The following is a 19,784-nucleotide window of genomic DNA, read 5'->3' as shown; positions in this document are numbered from 1 at the left end:
CTGTGAAACTCCCTTCCATGGAAAGCCCATGTCCTCAGTAACGCATATCCTAACTTTTGGAAGATCATCTTCCTTGTTAGGAAAGCATTTGGTTTGTAATCTGCTGTTTTTAATCCTATCTAGTTTTTTAAATATTTGAACAATCTTTCTTGCTGCTGTATTTTTAATCTCTGTTCGTGTTTCCGTATTTTTGTTTTAATTTGTAAAGGATATTTTTAATTATTAATGTATTTTTGTTGTTGTTAGATGCCTTGAACTCTTGGCAATAAAAGCGGAAAACAAATGTTTCACATCAAAATAAATCAATTGAAATAAATTACCAGAAATAAAGAGGAGGGACCTCATAAGACCATTTGAAGTAAGTGAAGTAATGCACATTACCACTTAAAGAGGGGAACCCATAAAGCCATCAAGTTCAGAGTCTAAAATTACCTAATTGCACCTCTGATGCTAAAATATATATTTTTTAATCTTTAAGTCTGCTTTGTTTTTACTATAACTGAGGGACATGGCTACCGCTCAGGAGTTCAAAATGTTTGCACATCCAAAAGTCACGGATACTTCCAGGGAAGTGAAATGGCTGCTTTATGCCCCACTAGAAGGCCATTCCCGGTCAGTGCCCTTCCAGCCTACATTCAGGAGCAGCCTTTGCCCTCTTGCACCAGCTGCAGCCCTCAGAACGAGAAAGGGCTCACGACTGACGGGCAGCAATTTAGACACAAGCCATGGCAGCATTTCGAGCCTTCATCGTCACCCTCCTTTTCCTTGGAGCAGCCGGTCAGTACATAGACTCCAACTGTCCCTTTTTACTGGCAAAGGTTGCCCCTGTTTTTGTGTGTGTTACCTGTCTCTGGTAAATAGCTGTCCCTCTTTTGGCCTTTTGGGGCTTGTTGCCTCTTTAAAATGTTGATACAATGAGTTGCTAGAATTGTCATTCAGGATTGTGCTCCCTCGCCAGGTGAGTGAAATCTCTGAGTAAGGGAGTCAATGGATGCCTTGTATCTCCCTAGAGCATCCTTCCCCAACCTGGTGCCTACAGATGTTTTAGACTATAACTCCCACCACCCCATGGTGCTGGCTGGGAATTATGGTAGTTGTAATCTGGCACATCTGGAGAGCACCAGTTTGAGGAAGGTGGCTATAGGGCAGCCTTATTGAACCTGGCACTCTCCAGATGTTTTGGACCACAAATCCCAGCATTCCTGACAGTTGGCCATGCTGGCTGGAGCTGATGGAATTCCAAACATCTGGAGAGCACCAAGTTGGGGAAGGCTGCTCTAGGGCCCATGCATGTAAATTCCCCTGCAAGGACACTAAAGAGGAAATGCAGGAGGACACTTCCTGCCATTTCACACACACTGCAACTCCTGAGATGTATTTTGAGTTAGGCAGGCATGAGGAATCTGTAGTGCTCAAGATGCGGTTGGACTAAAAGTCCCATAATCCCTGAACATGTTATTTGGCACTGATAGGTGTTGGAATCCAAGTACATCTGGAGGGGCAAAGGTTCTTCACCTCTGTCATAGGGCCCGCTGCGTTGTTTGTTTAACGGAAAGAGTAAGCACACTCTTGGCTTCTGAAGTGTAGTACAGTTAGGTAATTCTAGACTCTGGACTTAATGGTCCTACAGGGGTGGGGATGGGCTCTTAGATGGCAATGTGTATGACTGCACTTGCTTCAAAATCTGGTAAGCCAGTTCTGTTGGGCGTGGGGATGGGCCTGCACATTCTGCTGAGTGGGCCCTGACATGTGCCCCAAAGTCCTACCGTTATGGCACCACTGCTTCTAAATTGGTGGAGGAGAGGCTATTGTAGAGTAAATGCATACAGCAAAAGAAAACCTTCAGGAATTACACATAGCAAGGAATGGAGCATGATCCTTAGTAAGATAATTATGGTGTTGCATGCTCGTTCCTATTTTAATCTGTTAAGGGCGCAATCCTATGTGTGGTTAGACAGAAAAAAGTCTTACACCTCCCAGCATTCCCCAGCCAGCATAATTTTTTTCTGTCTAAACATTCATAGGATTGCACCCTAATGTTGAACGATATGCAAATGAAGTGAAAATGGCAGAGATTTCAAAGTATGTGTTATGCAGATCACTCAAGGAAGTGAATCAAGACACTGATTACACATGATGTCATCATATGACTTATATAGCCAAAGAATCAAGTGTATAGAAAGTTTTTTATTTATTTAGGGTGCAATCCTATGCAGATAGGCAGCCACCGCCGAACTTGGAGGCGACTGCCTATCCAGCGCAGGGCAGGAGAAGCGCAGAGGGGATCGTCTCTTCAGCGCTTCAGCCGCCCTGCATTAATGGCTAGCCGTGGGACCTCGGAGCTCAGGAAGCAGCAGCCAGATGACACGTAGGTTGTGTTGTACCAGCATTTCGAACTTCCCCACCCCGATACGCCCCCAGGAATGCCCCATTTTTGCTGCTCCTTGCTCCTCTTCCAAGCACGGAGCGCAGGGCTGTCCCACGCTGCCTATGTGGCAGCACAGGAGAGGGTGAAGGTTGGTTCTCAGGGAACTGACCTATCCTATGGACATCTAGCTGCTGACTAGAGGCCATAGGATTGCGCCCTTATTTATTTACGTGTTTATTTATTTATTACATTTCTATGCTGCCCAATAGCTGAAGCTCACTGAGCAGTTCACAACAATTAAAATCACAAAATACAGCATAAAATTAATTATAAAAATTTAAAAGCTTAAAACTACAGTATAAAATAAAAATAAAACCTAGCAGCAATGCAGAGATTTAAAATACAATAACAGGTTTAAAACAACAGAACTAAAAGACTAAAATGCCTAAGAAAATCAAAAGGTCTTCACTTGGTGATGGAAAGAGCACAATGTAAATGCCAAGCGAGCCTTTCTGGGAAGCTCATTCCACATCCAGGGTGCCACAGCAGAAAAGGCCCTCTTCTTGGTAGCCACCCAGGTATTTTGCAGACCAGGATTAGAGACAGAGATGATTTGAGTAATGTCTCACTTATACAGAGAACAGAAGCACGTCTCCCAATCTCAGTCTGTGTCACACACACACACACACACACACACACAAACACACACACACACTTCATACACATAAACACATACATAATCACACAAAATGGTTTGCACTTACTTCCTGGGCTAGACAGTTTTTATTCCCCCCCCCCCCCCAGTATTGTCTTGATATTCTTGGAACCAGCTCATGTCACTTTCCTCTTTCACAGAGTCTTCTGTCGAAGACGGGTTTGATCTCTTGGATGCCGTCGGTATCACAGAAGCTCCCTGGATGGGCCCAGGGAAAGGACGTAAGCGAGGGCTGTGGAGAAAGTTGGGGACAGGGGTGGTGAGGTGGGGGAATGTTATATGTTGCTGTTGCGAGAGTCAGAAAATTTTGGGTAAAAAGGGGATGATGATGATGACGACGACCTATGAGAATCCTATGAGAACCAGGGTGTAGAGTGGTTAGAATGCCAGACTAGGTCTAGGGAGATCTTGATTCATATTTGCACTCAGTGAATCAACCCACCATCTCTCAGCCTACCTACCTTATGGGGTTGTTGTGAGAATAAAAAGACAAGGAGAGAAAACCATGTATGCTGCCTGAAACTCTTTGGAGGAAAGTTGGGATGTAAATGTAATAAATAAATAAGAGAGCAAGCAAGCACACTTATATGAGAGTCAGTCCTATTGAACACAGTGGGGCTTGCTTCTGGGTAAACATGCATAGGCTCAGGCTGTATGTCAGAGCAGTATGTATATCTCGACTTTGTGTATGTCCAGAAAATCCACCATGTGGGGCAGGACCCATCTTCCTATAAATGTCAGTTTTCATTTTTGTTAAGAAAGTAAGTGCTTAGCCCTCACTTTTCTGAAGATATGTTTGAAAGTGTGTGAGCAATGCCTAGAGAAACTTCAGATAACACCACTGAATGTTCAGTGGTCAGCTGAAGGGGCATCGGTCGCTGTATACATCCCTATGGATTGGCAGAACTAGACTACATCAAGCACATATTTAAAAACAACATGATGTTAGTGGGGAGAGAAAGGTGCTCTGCATGTGCTCAGAAGCACTCCCCTTTATGATTACTTCATATGTTTGAAGCTGTGACATTGAAAGGAGGTTTTCAGGGGGATAAGAGGACGTTGGTGGCATTCTTTTTTAGGCAGGGCCACTGAACGCAATGAATATGAACTTGAGCACACTCCGGGAGAGAGTGGAGGACAGGAAGGCCTGGTGTGCTATGGTCCATGGGGTCACGAAGAGTCGGACACGACTGAACAACAACTGAATCTTTAGCATTGATGGAACTAGCAGAAATTCAACTGGTGAAGCTTTTCCCAGCCTGGAATACAATACATTGATGGGGAAAGCTTCACCAGTTGAACTAGGGAAAAAGGTGACAACACTATGCTGAATCCTGGATCAGATTAACCCCTAATGAGCTGAGGAGTCTTGTGAAGGGAAAAGAATGGTTTTGCCTTTGACTGAGCTGCCCCCGATTGCTTGCTTCCCACCTAGAGTGTCCAAATGATGCCCGAGACATTGTCTTCCTGATTGACATGTCAGGCAGCATACAGTCCTCAGATGTCTTTCACACGAAGGTGTTTATTGTGCTCATGATGAAAAGCTTTCCCAAGAATGCACAGGTCAGTAGGTGAAAATGTACAAGAGTGAATGGGCTTAAGTGTGATGCGACCTCTAAAGGTTGGACTCCAAGGCCTCGAGACTGATGGAACTTTCTGGAAAACACCCCTTTCTTCAGGGCTGGTGTTCTATTAGGCAATGGGAGGCAGCTTGCCACAAGTGGCAGGTTTGGAGGTAATAAAAACATGTGTTAATTGCTGTACAGAAAATAATTGCTCTGTCCGGACTTCCGGTTGGAACCAATGTTGCTCTGGCAGCTTCCTACAGGCTCTCCGTGGGAGCTTTCTCAAACAGCTTTTTAAAAGGTTGAAAAACTTTTTCATCTCCCCTCTAGAATTAAAAGTGGGGGCAAGGCAGCTCTGGATAACATCTTGGAGAAAAGTATCCCCCACAAGGTAGTGGCAGGGCTGGACTCCAGGATTATCTACCCAGAGCTTTACCAACGCAAAAAGCTGTTCTGAAACCCCTATTTCATAGGAGAAAACAGGGCTGATGTGTTCCATAATAATATATGCTTTAAGAAATATCAACAACTCCTGAGGGATGATTTAAGAAATATTAACAATATTTGAGAACATCTGAGGACCTGCAAGATCTGTTTGAGAGAAACATGACTACACTGAAGAGAAGAAAGGGGTTGGCATCACCACCAACTCCCCCCGTACCGCCTGTGTCAAAAGTTTCGAAAACAGAAGATATAGGGGAATTATTTACTCTGATAAAGACTTTATCTTCGCAATTTACGGAGCAAGCCAAAAGGTTGGATTTAATCCAAAATTCCATCACCACCTTGCAAGGAGCTGTGGATCTAATTAATGCGTCATGGCAAAAAATGGAGATGAAAATTAACAAGCTAGAAGACCAAATGGCAGGGAATGAAACTATGACGTAAGTATGTTTTAAAAACGTCTCTGACAGAATTTCTCAACTGGAGGCCTTCACGCGAAGATGCAATGCATGTATTATTGGGATTAAAAATATGTCTAATGATGTAAAATTGCCTATTTTTGTGGATAAACTTTTGCATGAGATACTCCCTATCCCACCTGATTATTTACTTGATATTGAGCAGGCATTTCATATGCCAAATGCTAAAGGGACTGACTATACGATCATAGTCCAATTTACAAAAGTCTCCACGAAGAATTATATCCTGCGTTTGGCAAGAGAGGGTGGAAGCCTTTCCTGGAAACAAGATAAAGTTATGTTATTTCCAGATTACATCAAAGAGGTGGCAAATAAAAGAGGGCAATTTATCAAAGCGAAAAATATGGCAAAACAAATGAACTTACAATATTACTTAAAATATCCTGCTACACTTTGTATTGTGTCTGAAGGTCAGATGAAGACATTTCTAAATCATGAAATGGCGGAGGCATTGCTGAATGTAAAAATGCGTGAGATTTCTGTCACAGCCCCATGAACTGGAATCTTTAAACAAGCTTTGTTAACTGCTTGTGTTTAGTCTGATCCAGGCTAGGTCGGAAGATAAATGATTATACATATATTCGTTTATTCTCTTCCATCTTTCTTTTTTTCTTGCTTTTCTTTATATTTTTTATTTCAAAATAGATATGGTATGCTGTATTTAAATTTATTGTTTGAGGGTAATTGTGCACATGTATTTATATATCTAGTATAAATTTAAAAATATATTACTGATTGTTGAGGGTTTATTTTAAGTTTTATTATTATATAACACTATATTTCTTTTAATTATTATTATTTATTATTATTATTATTAATAATAATATAGGCCACTGGGAATGAACTGTAGACCTGTTTCTTTGATATAAGATTGATGATATGATATTGAAATATAAGGTGTTTATTAAACGATAAGATTGTTAAGGTTATAGATATAGTTTTTAAAATAGAATGGCATTGGAGGCCAGGGGGTATTGGAGTTTAAACTTAATTTTTTAAAGGGGAGGGAGAGGGAGGGGGGAGGGGGAAAGAATCTTCTTTTCTTTTTCTTTACTTCTTTTCCTCCTCTCTTTTCCTTTTCCTTTTTTTTTTGTTATTGTGGCATCCTCATCAGAATATTGTATTACTGGGAAATTGTAGTATTGATCAGGTTGTTGGTATTTTTAGTATTGTTTATTTCATTTATAAAGATAAAATAAAAATATATTAAAAAAAGAAGAAAATAATTGCTCTGTCCAAAAGCTTAAAATCTAAATTATAAAAACAACACAAATGAGAGAGAGGGGAACAAATTTTGAGAGGTGAGGAGGGGGGAGATGTGACTCTTTCAGGTTGGTATCCAAGACCTTGAGTTTGTTACCATTCATGGACAGCAAATGATCAAATATAATACATATATCTTCATAGGAGGTGTGATTGGGGTGTTCTTCCTGAGACTCCAAACACCTGTGTAGGGGAAATATGTGTCGCAACTCTTGTTTTTTATTTATCTGTATGCACCCTTTCACTTGGTTTTAGGTGATCTGAAAACCCCACCTCTGCCCTAGACTCATTAAGTCGAGTCATTTACCTGGTTTGCACATAAGGAGAAGCCACTGTTGGTGAATTTCCCTGGGGGGCTTCATGTTGTGGTGGCAGCCAGCATTTTGAATATTCGAGCCATGGTGGTGGTGTGTCGTAGCTTGTCATTACTTGCAAACCTGATGAAGGTGGGTTGTTGAGGTGGTGGACAAGCCACCCATAACCCGTGGGCTCTTTCAGGGTTGCGGGTGGCTTGCTAACCACACCAAAACCCCTACCCGTGGCAGATTGGCACATAACAACAAGGTATGGCGTGCCCCCACCATGGCTCAAACATTCAAAATGGCAGCTGCCATTGCGACAATAATCCCCACAGGGAAATTCACCCATGGTGGCTTCTTATTACATGTGAACCAGGTCATTGTCTCTCAGCCTTGATTTTCCCATCTGCAAAATAGGAATCATAACTGCTAGCTTAACTGAACAACAGCTAGCCATGAACACTGAGCACCTTTGCTAGTTTCAAAGCGTTGTATAAATGTTCAAGGACAATAGGACCAGGCTAACCAGTGGAGGCTGGTGGCTCTCATGTCAGTGTGGTGGAGAATCTGCTCTGGGTTTCAGTCAGAACTAGTCAGACTCTAAAGGAGCTCTCCAAAGTGCATTCTGACTGGTTCTGACTGAAACCTGGAATGGATTCACTGTTTTTGGTTTAACCCTTCCCATCCTGATCACTAGGGTCCGCGGTGGCTTAGTGGTTAAGACGCTGAATTGCAGACTGGAAGGTCGGCAGGGCAGCAGTTCGAGACCCGAGTGCTGCGTGACGGAGTGAGCTCCCGTCTTCGGTCCCAGCTTCTGCCAACCTAGCAGTTCGAAAGCAAGAAATTGCAAGTAGATAAATAGGTACCGCCTCAGCGGGAAAGGTAACAGTGTTCCGTGCACCTGGGTGTCCAATAATGCCGGCCACATGACCATGGAAGTGTCTTCGGACAACGCTGGCTCTTCGGCTTAGAAATGGAGATGAGCACCACACCCTAGAGTCGGACACGACTTGTTGGGGACACCTTTACCTTTTTTATCCTGATCACTGTTTTTGCTTTAACCCTTCCCATCCTGTGTGATAAGGGGCTGCAACAAACACATGCTCCCTGGGCGGTGGCAGGGCTCCACCCTTCCTCTGCCCTCCTGGTTTTGCCCTGGCTGCTGCTCATCTAGATGAGTCATTCGCCTGCCCCAAGCCCACAGGGGAGAGGCTCATCTGTGACCATCAGTGCTTGCAAGCTGGGCAGGCCCTAACGAGCACCACCACAATTGTTCTCCGGGTTGGATTGTGGCAGGCAGTGCACCAGTTACCCTGGAGCCCTCTATGTGGCTGCACTCTCATGTGTTCCAACTGTCCCTTAATTACCAAAGACCGGCCCCATTTCCTGTTACCTCTCCTTGGTAAATCATTGTCCTCATTTTGTTTTCAAGATGCCTTGTTCAAATATTGCTAGTGTGAATTGTTAGGCTTATCTTGGTCAGTGGTGTAGTAGTAGATCTGAAAAGTGCAAATTTAAATAAGCCATGGCAGGTTGTGGTGACTGTGTGAAACTGGTCTGTGTGTGCTTTTGGATGGACAGCTCTTAGCAGTACCAGAGCATCCCTACACCTAAAATTCTACATTTAAAATGGTGCTTTCTGCTTCCGTTTTAAATGCAGGATCACGATGGACTCCCTTTACATATATGTCTTCCCCCTTTCTCCATTTCCCCCTTATCGGAGTCTTCCATGTGTTTCATTATACAGCCGCTAGATGGCGCTGTGGTTTAGCATCTCTTATTGCAGCTTTTCCTTTTTCATGGAGGGAACTCAAGCAGAACTCAAGCACTGTAATTTGATAGCTCATTATCTCTGATCTTTTAAAAATGGAATAAAGGTCATTTTGTGTGGGAGACACCCTGGAAGTTGACGACATCATCTAAGGGACCCACACACTTCCATGAGTAACCAGTCTCGATAACAGGACAAAAGCTCCATGTGAAGAAGCCCCCAATCAAAAGATATTGTGCAGCTATTCCATCTTTTCTTCCTTGATGGATTTTTGGTGGAAAGAAAAAAGACATGGAAAGCAGTGGGAAAATACAGGAGGGATACAAGACAATGATGTTTGCACCCACCACCATCCTGGAAAATTCTGTGAATGAGTAAGTTTCTAGCCCTCATGGTTCTGAAGATATGCTTGAAGGTATGTGGGCAACACACAGTGAAACCTCAGCTATCACCGCTGAATCTTCAGTGGTCCGATGGAGGAGATTCAGTGCCATAAATCACCATGGACTGGCCAAACCAGATTTAATTTGGCAACATAGTAAGAACTGCAGACTAGATTATATAAAATAAGAAGGATCAGGCACATTTGATAAAGTTACATTCGATATGCATAATGTTTCAGAATCCAGCTCTTTGGACAGGTTTTCTGTTACCTTGTGTAGAATTTTGATCGACTCATTTATATTTTTAGTGCAGAATACACATAAAGGCTGAAATAAGGAGACATATTAAAGCCAGGTTCCCATGCATGGATCCTTCCAAGTACTGGCTGTGTGAAATGGTATGATGTAATGGCTAAAGACTAAGCTATGGATCAAGATGTCCCTGGTTAATCTTGCCTCTGCCATGAACTCACCAGGTGACCTTAAGCAAGACCCTCTGGGCCTCGACCTCAGCCTTCACCACTCCAGTCTCTAATATGGGGATAATACTGACCTACCTTACAGGTTGTCGTAAGGCTTACAGTTGGAAAATATATGTGAAGTGCTTTGAACACAGGAAAGTGCTATATAATTGCTGATGATGCTGATCTGCAATTTGCTGGCAGGGGTGGGGTAGTATGGAAATACAGATGATTTCTACACCTTAGTATACATGCACGCACGCACACACACACCATCCTTACATGTTGTTGGATGCTGATTTGAGGTTGATAATTAGGGAAATGGTTAGGATACTTGGCCTTTGAAAGGAAAAGAGGTTGCTCAGAAAAGTTATGGCAACTTTCTGCTTGTCATGTAGCTTCACCAGCTGCTTGACGTGTAGCTGACAGGAAATGGACAGGACCTGTGGCAGGAAAAAAGGTAGAAGGCTGAACCATAGCACAAATTAAACCTTGCTGAGTGGAGGAGTCTTGTGAATGGAAGGGAAAGGTTTTGCTTTTGAGTGAACAGCTCTGGTTTGCTTTCTTCCTACCTAGAGTGTCCAAACGATGCCCGAGACATTGTCTTCTTGATTGATGGTTCAACCAGCATGCGGCCTGCAGAATTCTCACAAGTGAAGACGTTTATTGCACTCGTTATGAAAAGCCTTCCAGAGCATACACATGTTAGTAGGGATGTGCAAGAGGGAATGGATTTAGGTGTGATGAGACCTTTCTCAGGGTTGGTCTCCAAGGCCTGGAGGTAGGATGGAACCTTCTGGAAAACACCCCTTTCTTCAGGGCTGACATTCCATTAAGGCAGGGTGAGGCAGCCACCTCAGATGGCAGATTCAGGGGTAATGAACATGTTTATTATTTATATTACTTATTTCTTCATTGCCCCTCCCCTCCCCTCCCCAATCCCTGCCTCCTGACCTGGTGACAGGAATCCCCGTGTTCTCTCCGATCTCTGATTGGAGATAACAAGAGATTCCACTGCAAGCTGCTTGCCCTCCCAATGGGAGGGTGAGCAGCGCAAAGGAGAATCTCTTTGTTATCTCTCATCAGAGATAACAAAGAGACTCCCTTGCACTTGACTGGGGCTTTCCATGGAAGGCCTCACTCAACTTGGCTGGGGTTGAGTTGGAGTGCAAGCGGTGTGGGAAGGACTCACTCAACTTTGGCGGCATTTGAAGGAGCCGTCTCTTGCAAGTGCTTTCTCTGTGTAGAGAGAAGAAACAAAAGTGGATGGGGCAGTATGTGATGATGTCATGGAGGGGAGGGGCTTCATTCAGTCCGCCACTTTGGTCCAAGGGGACTCACAACCCAAAATAGGTTGCCCCCCGCTTTATTGTATTTTTATCATGCTTTTCAGACAATCATAGTCTCCCAAAGTGGCTTATGTGTAAAAGAGAGAGGCCTTGCCTTCGGCTTCCAAAACAAAAAGGCAAGACATGCAAGGGAAGACGAGTGGAGGGAAAGGGTAGAAGAGGGAGATCAGTTCTTTAAGGCCAGGACAAGGTGGTGAGCTATGAGCGGGCATTTAAATGCACTTTGGCCAGGCTGATCTTCCCTTGCTGGTGTTTTTGCATTTGCTGTACAGAAATTACTCACAAGACAATACCCTGGCCAAATGCTTACAATCCAATTTATAAATACAGCTCACACACACACACACGAGAGAGAGAGAGAGAGTGAGAGAGAAAGAGAGAGAGAGAGAGAGAAAATAAAATAAAATAAAAAGGAAGTTGAGACCCAGGTTGGTATCAAAGTCCTTGTGATGGTTACTGTTCAAGGGCAGCAAATTGTCAAATATTATACATCTCTCCCCATAGCATAAAGGGTGCAATTTGGACTTTCTGCCCAAGGCACCGAAGGTAGGGAAGCCATCTGTCCTACTTTACAGAAGACAATACTCTATTTGAAGGGCTGCCAGAGGACAGCCCTCTATTTGAAAGTGTCCTCTATTTGAAGATCTGTGGCCCAAGTCCAGTTTCGAGATAAAGCACCATAAGAAGGGCGAGGCAGGGGCCTTCAAGCTCCCCATCTAGAGTTAGCACCTGAAGGGCAGCAGGCTGAGCAGGCACATGGGTCATGTGGTCACACTCTTCCCGGCTGTGATTATTGTGTTTCTATTTAAATTACAGGAATTATTTCTAAATGTGCATCTTTGCCTATGAATCAGCATATACAAATATGATGCAAATCAGTTTCCTCTTCCCCCCACCCCCTTTTTTGGGTGATGCATTTCCTCTCTTTTGGAGATATGTAATCAGCCACCCTAACCACATATCTGACTTCATTTAACAAGAGCAGTAATCAGTTGTGAACTGGAAAATGGTGAATATAATTCAGAATGAAAATAAGACATCTTTGGAGCCCCTGGCATTTAAAAAACTGGTTCTGGCAACAGGTGCCTAGGTTACAGAAGAGGTTAAGAAGCAAGTTTCGTCTCCTTTATGGTATCCCTGCATATATAAATACGTAAATACGAATGTTTCAGAAGTTCAGAGTAGCTGTTTCCTCCACTAATCTCTCTCCATCCTCTTCAGTTCTCCCTCCTGCAGTTCTCAAACAGATTTGAGGAGCATTTTGACTTCAGACATTTCCAGGGAAATCGAAATCCTGACCGCCTGCTCACACACGTTGTTCAGCTAGGAGGCACATCATACACAGCCACTGGGATCAGAAATGCTGTGTATGTATCTTTGCTCCCTTTCTCTTCCTCCCCATCATCCCAGGTTGCTTCTGCCTTTTCTTCTGGGACAGAAATTCAACAGGTGCTTTCCCTACCATGGAGATGCAGCAATGGGGAAATGCTTCACCTCTTGAATGTCTGCCTGCTGCATCAAGAGATGTGGCAGGAAAAGAAAGGTTGGCAGCCCCACCATTAAAGTCTTTGTTTTCTCACACCAGTTTTCCCTCTGCTCTCCCCATTTTAACAGGAAACTGTTCAGTCCACACAAAGGTGCCCGCAGCACAGCCAAAAAGTTCCTCGTGGTGGTGACAGATGGGGAGAAAATTGGAGACCCTCTGGAGTATGCAGAAGTTGTTCAGGAGGCCGACAGAGCAGGAATCACCCGCTTTGCAATTGGGGTGAGCACTAGCGTCACTGTCTATGTTCTTTCTTCATTTTACATATTTTGATATCACACCCTTCAGTTCAGTTAGAACTCTCAGGGCAGATTACAATGATAGAATAAAACAGCAAATGTAAGTACAGAAATAAAACCAGCAACAGACTAAAAGGGCAGCGAGGGTGGGGGCAATCAGCAGTGTCAAGGTTCCCCTTTTGACCCGGACCCTCTGAGCTACTCCTAAAGGATCTCTTGTCTCCTTAGGAGTCCCACTTTCTGTATTTTAAACTTCCCCTTCCCAGTAATGTGGGATTTAGGCTGTAGACGTGGGGTAATTGACACTCTAGACACAGGATTTAACCACAACATTTTACTAGTAAATTAAAGCAAGCAAATCACAACTAAAGGTATTTACACAAGCTGAGTGATAAAAAAAGGCCTTAAAAGAAAATACAAGTTGAAAAACACAAGTTCCTTTACCCTAGCTATACTTAAGACTTCTCCAGGCTGCTTCTTCCTGCTCCCTCTTTAGGCTCTAGTCTCCCCGACTCTGCTGTTACTAGCTCTCTCATTTTCTTTATATACCCTTCTCCTCAAAACCGAAAGTACTGTTTCAAACCTGAAGAAATGAAACTCAACTAGGGAAATGAAACTGAAACTTAACCAGGGAATTGAAACTACTCAGGAATACCCCCTCCCACCACAAAACTCCAGGCCTCTAAGCCTGACTGTTTTTTTTCCCTTTTGCTTCTGTAGGTCTCAAACCTTCACAAGCAGCAATAACACTAAAAGAAGAGGCAGATTATAAGTTTTGGGTAAATCAAAAGGCCTTTGCTAGTGCCAAAAAGCTCAGCATGAAGCATTCCTCTTTGCGGAAAAGGTTTCACAGATGGGGTACCATCATTGTAAAGCCCTTCCAAGACATACCAGCCCACTTCCTTCCCTACAGGGCCTGGCCAATTATGACAAAGGCTGAAAGCATCAGATTGAGGTGCGATTTAAAGGGATCCATTTTTTACTCCGGATGTGCTGTTCCCCTGGGTCCTGACCCTACCATAATTTATTGTGGCAGCAACAGGGGTGGGGTGGAGAAGAGCTGCAAAATAAAATACTATTTATTTAAAGTATTTTCATCCCACTCCTCAGCCAAAAAGGCTCCCAGAGGGAAGAGAAAAAAATGTATTTCAGCAGGGCTGCTGGAATGGCCCCGCTTCTCCTCTTATCTCCCTCTGGGAGTAGCCTGTTGGAATGGCTGCTGCCGCCGACAGTTGAGTGAGGTGGAGCCTATATATGAGTTCTTTCAGCGGGTCAGATATGACTGTATGCATATAACCTTTGACTAGGTGTTAGGAGATTTGGCCTCAAGTCCCACCTCTGCCCTAGGGTGCTTCCAGAAGAGGCTTTTATGGCGCAATTGCCCTGCCTCATTTACAGATGTTTGTGGAGGGTCCAGATGACATCATCTTCTAATTGTGAGCCTCCTATGTTTTCTTACTACTTCATCTATCTCTTTCCTTAATGCGGAACATTTGTTAAGTAAGAAAAGACAGAACAGCTGCACAATGCCTTTTGACTGCTAGTGCAAGGAGTGCTCTGTCTGGAAGCACCCATGGACTCGCTGTTAAACATTTGTCAAGTCATGATCTCTCAGTCTTCATTCCCCTGCCTGTAAAGTGGGAATCATAATTGCGGACCTAACAGAGCAAAGCCTAGCCAAGAAGGTTGAGCATCTTCCCTAATTTCAAAATGTTGTATAAATGATCACAAAGAATTGGACCAAGCTAACCCATCCACCACCAGCAAACCCCCCCCCCCCCCCAGCATCTTTGCTCTAATCCTTCCCTTGCTGTATGATATGAGGCTGCATCACACATGGTCCCTGGAGGGTGCTGGTGCTCCAACTTGATGCTGCACCTTCCTCTGCCCTCCAAGGTGTGTCCAGGTTGATGGTATAGATTAATGATTAACCTGACCCAAACCCACAGGGAGAGGCTTATCTGCGACTTTCAGTTCTTGCAAGCTGGGCAGGCCCCAACAAGCACCACCACAATTGTTCTCCAGGTTGGATTGTGGCAGGCAGCACACCAATAACCCTGGAGCCCTCTATGTGGCTGCACTCTCATATGTTCCATCCCTCATTTCCTGATGCCTGTTGTTGATATATCTGTCTCCATTTTGTTCCTGTTCTTGCCTTTTCAGGATGCCTTGTTAAAATGTTAATGTGAGTTGTTGGAGTTTTCATACTTCAGCTTCCTTCCTAGACCCATTGTCAAATTTCTGAGTGTGGTGGACGATGCGTTATTTGTTTATTTATATAGTGCCATCAGTGCACATGGTGCTTTACAGAAAACAAGAGGATAGGTCCCTGTCCTGAGGAGTCTACATACTATAATACAACAGAGGAGAAACCACAGAGGGAAGGGGAAGCAGTGGGGTCAATATGGAAGCAATATGTTGTCATTTCTGTTACAAGTACTTACAGCAGGAATGTGGAGGAATCTGGTTGGGTGGGGGGAGTTCAACAAGCTTTCAGTGGCTCAGCCCCCTGGAGTCCGACTTGTCCTCTGCTAGCTGGCCTGACTCGGTCCACAGCAAGTCAGGCTAGTTAGCAGATTTTCCATCATTTTAATTTTTCTTCACAGATTTGCGCAAATTGAAACAATTTGCATAATTTGTACGAATTTCATTAGCAATTTGTATAATCTGCACAAATTGCAGCTTCAATTTGCGCAAATTTGTATCTGCACACATTTTTTTTAAAATAGAAAAGTTCCCAGATTTCCAGGAAAAAAACGCGGTTTGGTCCACAAATGCAAGCTGAGTCGTGCAGGCAGCGAGAGCCCACTGGATTTCTCAGTGACGAACCTCCCTAGTTTACAAGCTAAGTAACAGTAGGGCATACAATCACATCTGGTTTCTGGTACACATGCATGCAAATGGCTGCACATGAAGACTAAAGGCACCACGCTGTGCACAGCCTGCCCTTTCGCAGATGCAGTTCTATATTTTGAATGGTTATCGCATGTTATTAGACAATAACCCTCCACAGGTTTTCCCTTCTGGACACACAAAGCGGTTTGTGGGAAAGTGGGACTGGGTGTGCCCCCTCAGTGACACTGCACAGACTAGCAACACTTCTGAGCCGAAGCACGATTGGCTGAGTCTGAAGGGGGGCACCTTCATCATGCACAGGGTTTCCAAGAAGGGAATTGATTGGTCAGGGATGGGTTTCCAAGACAGGAACCCTGATAGGCCAGGGTTACTGACCCCATGTTGGAAAATCCATGTGTGATGAAAGTGGCCCCTTCAGATTCAGCCAATCGAGCTTCAGCTCAGGAGTATCACCAGCACATGCATCATCACTGAGGGGGTGGGGCTAGCCCCATATGCTCCCACAGGCCCCTTTACACATTCCGAAGTGAATGCCTGAAGAGTGCTAATGCTGGTTTACTAATATATCTTTAACCAAAAGTACAAACACCATCCCAGCTTTTAAATCAGTGGAGGGCAGGCTATATTATTTATTTATTTCATTTCTACCCCACCTTTTTCCCTCTTGCAAGGAACCCAAGGCGGCTTACATTATCCTCCTCCTCTCCATTTTATCCTCACAACAACAACCCTGTGAGATAGGTTGGGCTGAGAGTCTGTGACTGGCCCACAGTCACCCAGTGAGCTTCCATGGCTGACTGGGGACTAGAACTCTGATCTCCCGACTCCCAGTCCAGCACTCTAGCCACTACACCACACTGGCTCTCACACTGGCTCTATATTAATACAGCATATCACAGACAAAGCTGGGCCTTCAGCAATGCATAAGGGGAGGGGGTAGAACTCAGGTATTGATTTTTGGTGTTGAAAGAATGCACCCATTTCCATCTGTGAAAGGCTGGAGGCAATGCGTCTGGGCCATGCTGCTCACCCTTTGCTACCCGGCAGTGGCCAGACCCCACTGGCCCCCTCATTTCTAACCTACCTCACCTGTTAGCAATGACCTCTCAATGACTTTGTTTCTCCCGGAAGGCTGGTCTGATATTCACAACCAAAGCTGCCCAGCAGGAGCTCCATGCCATGGCCTCCCACCCTACCACGGAACACATCTTTGTCGTGAGGCACTTCACAGACCTCCGGGACATCCAGGCCCAGCTGAAAGAGAAGATTTGTGCCCGCCATGGTATTAGTATTTGGGGACTGGGGGGAGGAGTGGAGAGAGGGGAGCAGTAGCAGCAACTATATCTGGAACGGGCTATGTATATTTTGCAACTCTATTCATGTATTATGTAGATAAAAGTGGAATCTGCAACAAAGTTTGGAGGGGGAAGCACTCCTGGTTAGCATCCCAATCAGCCATGCCCTCCTCCAGGATACTGTATTCTGTTCCATTTCACCTGGTTTTCTGTTTTATTTCCCCACCGTTAGCATTCCATGGCCACTGAGAACAGTCGGTCCTCATCCAGCTATTTTTAGCGTTGCCCCCCTAAGGGGTTTTTACACCAGTGTTTTTCCATCTGAAAACCTTGGGGCTGTACCAAGCCTGCTGATGCTTCTCTCTTATGGGTAGGGCTGTTCTGGGTACATAAGAATTGGCAGTCACACCTGAATATCAGAAATAGAGGGAATTATTTGATTTAAGCTGTGCTGTGTATTTTTGCAGAAAAGGCAGGGTATAAATGAATTATCATATTTGCACATTGCATAATTTGTGGAATTGACAGCCACAAAATGTGGTGATGGCCATTGCTTTAGATGGCTTCAAAACGGGATTAGACAAGTTCGTGGAGAAAATGTCTGTCAACTAAATAGGGTCTCTATGTTCCATGGGGGCATGTGGGGTAGAACAGCCTTCCTCTCTTGTTTGTGGGCTTTCTGGGGTCATCTGATTGGCCACTAGATGGACCTCTGGCCTGATCCAAGATGGACCTTTGGTCTGATCCATCCTAGATGGACCTTTGGCCTGATCCAGCAGGGCTTGTCTTATGGAATCACTAAAATGTACTTCAATGCTCACAGAATTTGCAGAAAAACAAATCTGCTCGCATATCTCAGTGATCATGCAAACAGACCATCTGCAGGGGAAAGGAAGAACATATATTAAGCAGCACAAGATAACACATGAACGGAGTTGCCACCTTTTTTATCAGGGCTCCTGTGTCTTTAATAGCTACATGACAGGCAGAAATTAAAACATACAGTACTCCCTCTGCCAAGCAAAGATGGGAATGGCTCTAGTTGGTGATTTCCCACTGTCACTCAGCTGTTAAAGGCATGGGAACCTTGCCTCCCTCCCACAGTGGTGGCAAGCTTACATGTGGATGTAGCTATTCAGGGCTGATTACAGTGCAGGGCTTCCAGGTTGGAAGGTGGGAGAGAAGCACTGGTACTTCTGAGTTTATTGTAGTACATCAAGAGTGCCAGGATGACATTATGGGAAATTCTGTTTTGTGTCCTCTAGGCCCAGTGGTTCCACAGGCTACAGCAGCGCCCCAGTCACCTGATGCCTGCAGTTTGCATTCTGATCCCCAGGTGCTGCAGAAACTGGAGCAAGTGCTGAGTGGCCTGCATCAGGTGAAAGCCAAGCTGGACATGCTGGCTGCCAGGCAGGGGAAATGTGGCCGGTAGGAAAGCAAGCAAGCAAGAACTTTTTGATATAGGCACATGGAGGTCTTTCCTGTACATTACTTTTAGTCGGGATTCTTATAGCATGCTAAAGCGCCTCTGATGCCAATAAAGCCACCTGCTCACCAGCCTTCTCTTCCTTTTCTTACTCAGCAGCAATAAATCAGCCCCATAGCAATGCCCAATGGGCTGCTAGAGCTTTACTTATTTTCATTTATAGTCCTGCCCCAACCCCAAATGTCAAGGTAATACAGGTGAAAGAACCACAGCAAAACAGACGTACAGTGCAATCCTGTACATTTTTACTCCAAATAAGGCCCCTTGTCTTAGGTTAGTGTGCACAGGAGTACAGTCTAAAACCCCAGCATATTCAAATGATACATAATGTGGATAAAGAGTATATAGATCCCCCCCATCTCCCACAATATTAGAACTCAGGGTCATTCAGCGAAAGGGATTGGCAATAGGTTCCAGACAGACTGAAGAAGGTGCCTCTTCACAAACACATAATTCGTTTTGCAAATCCACTACAACAAAATATCATGACCACTAGCTTAGAAACGGGGTTAGTCACATTCATGGAGGAAAAGTATGTCAGTGCCTAGCAGTCATGATGGCTAAATGGAACCTCTATGAACAGAGGCAGTGTACCTCTGAATACCGATTGTGGGGTGGGGGTGTGAGCAACAGCAGGAGTATTGCCTTCTACTCCTGCTTATGAGCTTCCTGGAGGCATTTGATTGGCCACTGTGTGCAATAGAGTGCTGAATTAGATGGGGCTTCGGTCTCATCCAGCAGGTCTCTTCTTAAATTGTGCAATGACAGATAGCTACCTGGAGAAAAACCTGGATTTTTTTCCCCATGGCAGGATTCTGATCCGAAACACATTGAGTGCTAAATAATGACAAGGTGGCCTCTAAGCATGGGCTGAGCGCAACTGAGTGTGACTTCCCTACTGAGGAACTCCCTGCCCCCAACCTGCAAACGTGGTTGAACTTGGAAATCCCACATTACCTAACAGGGCTGAACTTGGTTCTCTGGTTCGTTATTTACACTTCTTGGTTCCCCTATTCGATCTAAGGATGCGGAGGCATCCTAAAAGATTTACTGGGATTTGAACCCTCGGTGACCATACCCCAGTTACCTGAATGGGAGCCTCAAAGCTCGATACTTCGTTTTGCTGGACTTTGTGGGTAGTACGCAGAGCTTTGTCTTTAATACGTTTATTTTTCATTATAATGGGTTAGTTGAAGTGTATGCCCCCCACTCCCTCCTGCATCTCCAAAATGTACTTTTCTTTAAACACCACCCTAATTAGCCTGAGG

The 19,784-nt window shown here is 44.4% G+C and overlaps 1 protein-coding gene across 1 annotated transcript; it reads left to right on the top strand.

The window, feature by feature from the left end:
- The first annotated feature begins 676 nt into the window (after positions 1–676).
- On the top strand, positions 677–18,642 carry LOC146341977 (integrin alpha-M-like). Its single transcript, XM_084805373.1, has 7 exons — positions 677–777; positions 3,224–3,304; positions 10,325–10,452; positions 12,319–12,464; positions 12,712–12,862; positions 16,867–17,017; positions 18,296–18,642. Exons 1-7 carry the CDS (start codon positions 726–728, stop codon positions 18,460–18,462), a joined length of 876 nt encoding a protein of 291 aa, XP_084661499.1. The 5' UTR covers positions 677–725; the 3' UTR covers positions 18,463–18,642.
- The last annotated feature ends 1,142 nt before the right edge of the window (positions 18,643–19,784 follow it).

Source organism: Heloderma suspectum, chromosome 6, assembly GCF_057233095.1.
Source record: "Heloderma suspectum isolate Gila_16-S chromosome 6, 16-S_ref, whole genome shotgun sequence".
Lineage (NCBI taxonomy): Eukaryota > Metazoa > Chordata > Lepidosauria > Squamata > Helodermatidae > Heloderma > Heloderma suspectum.
This window is presented reverse-complemented; position numbering and strand designations above follow the sequence as displayed.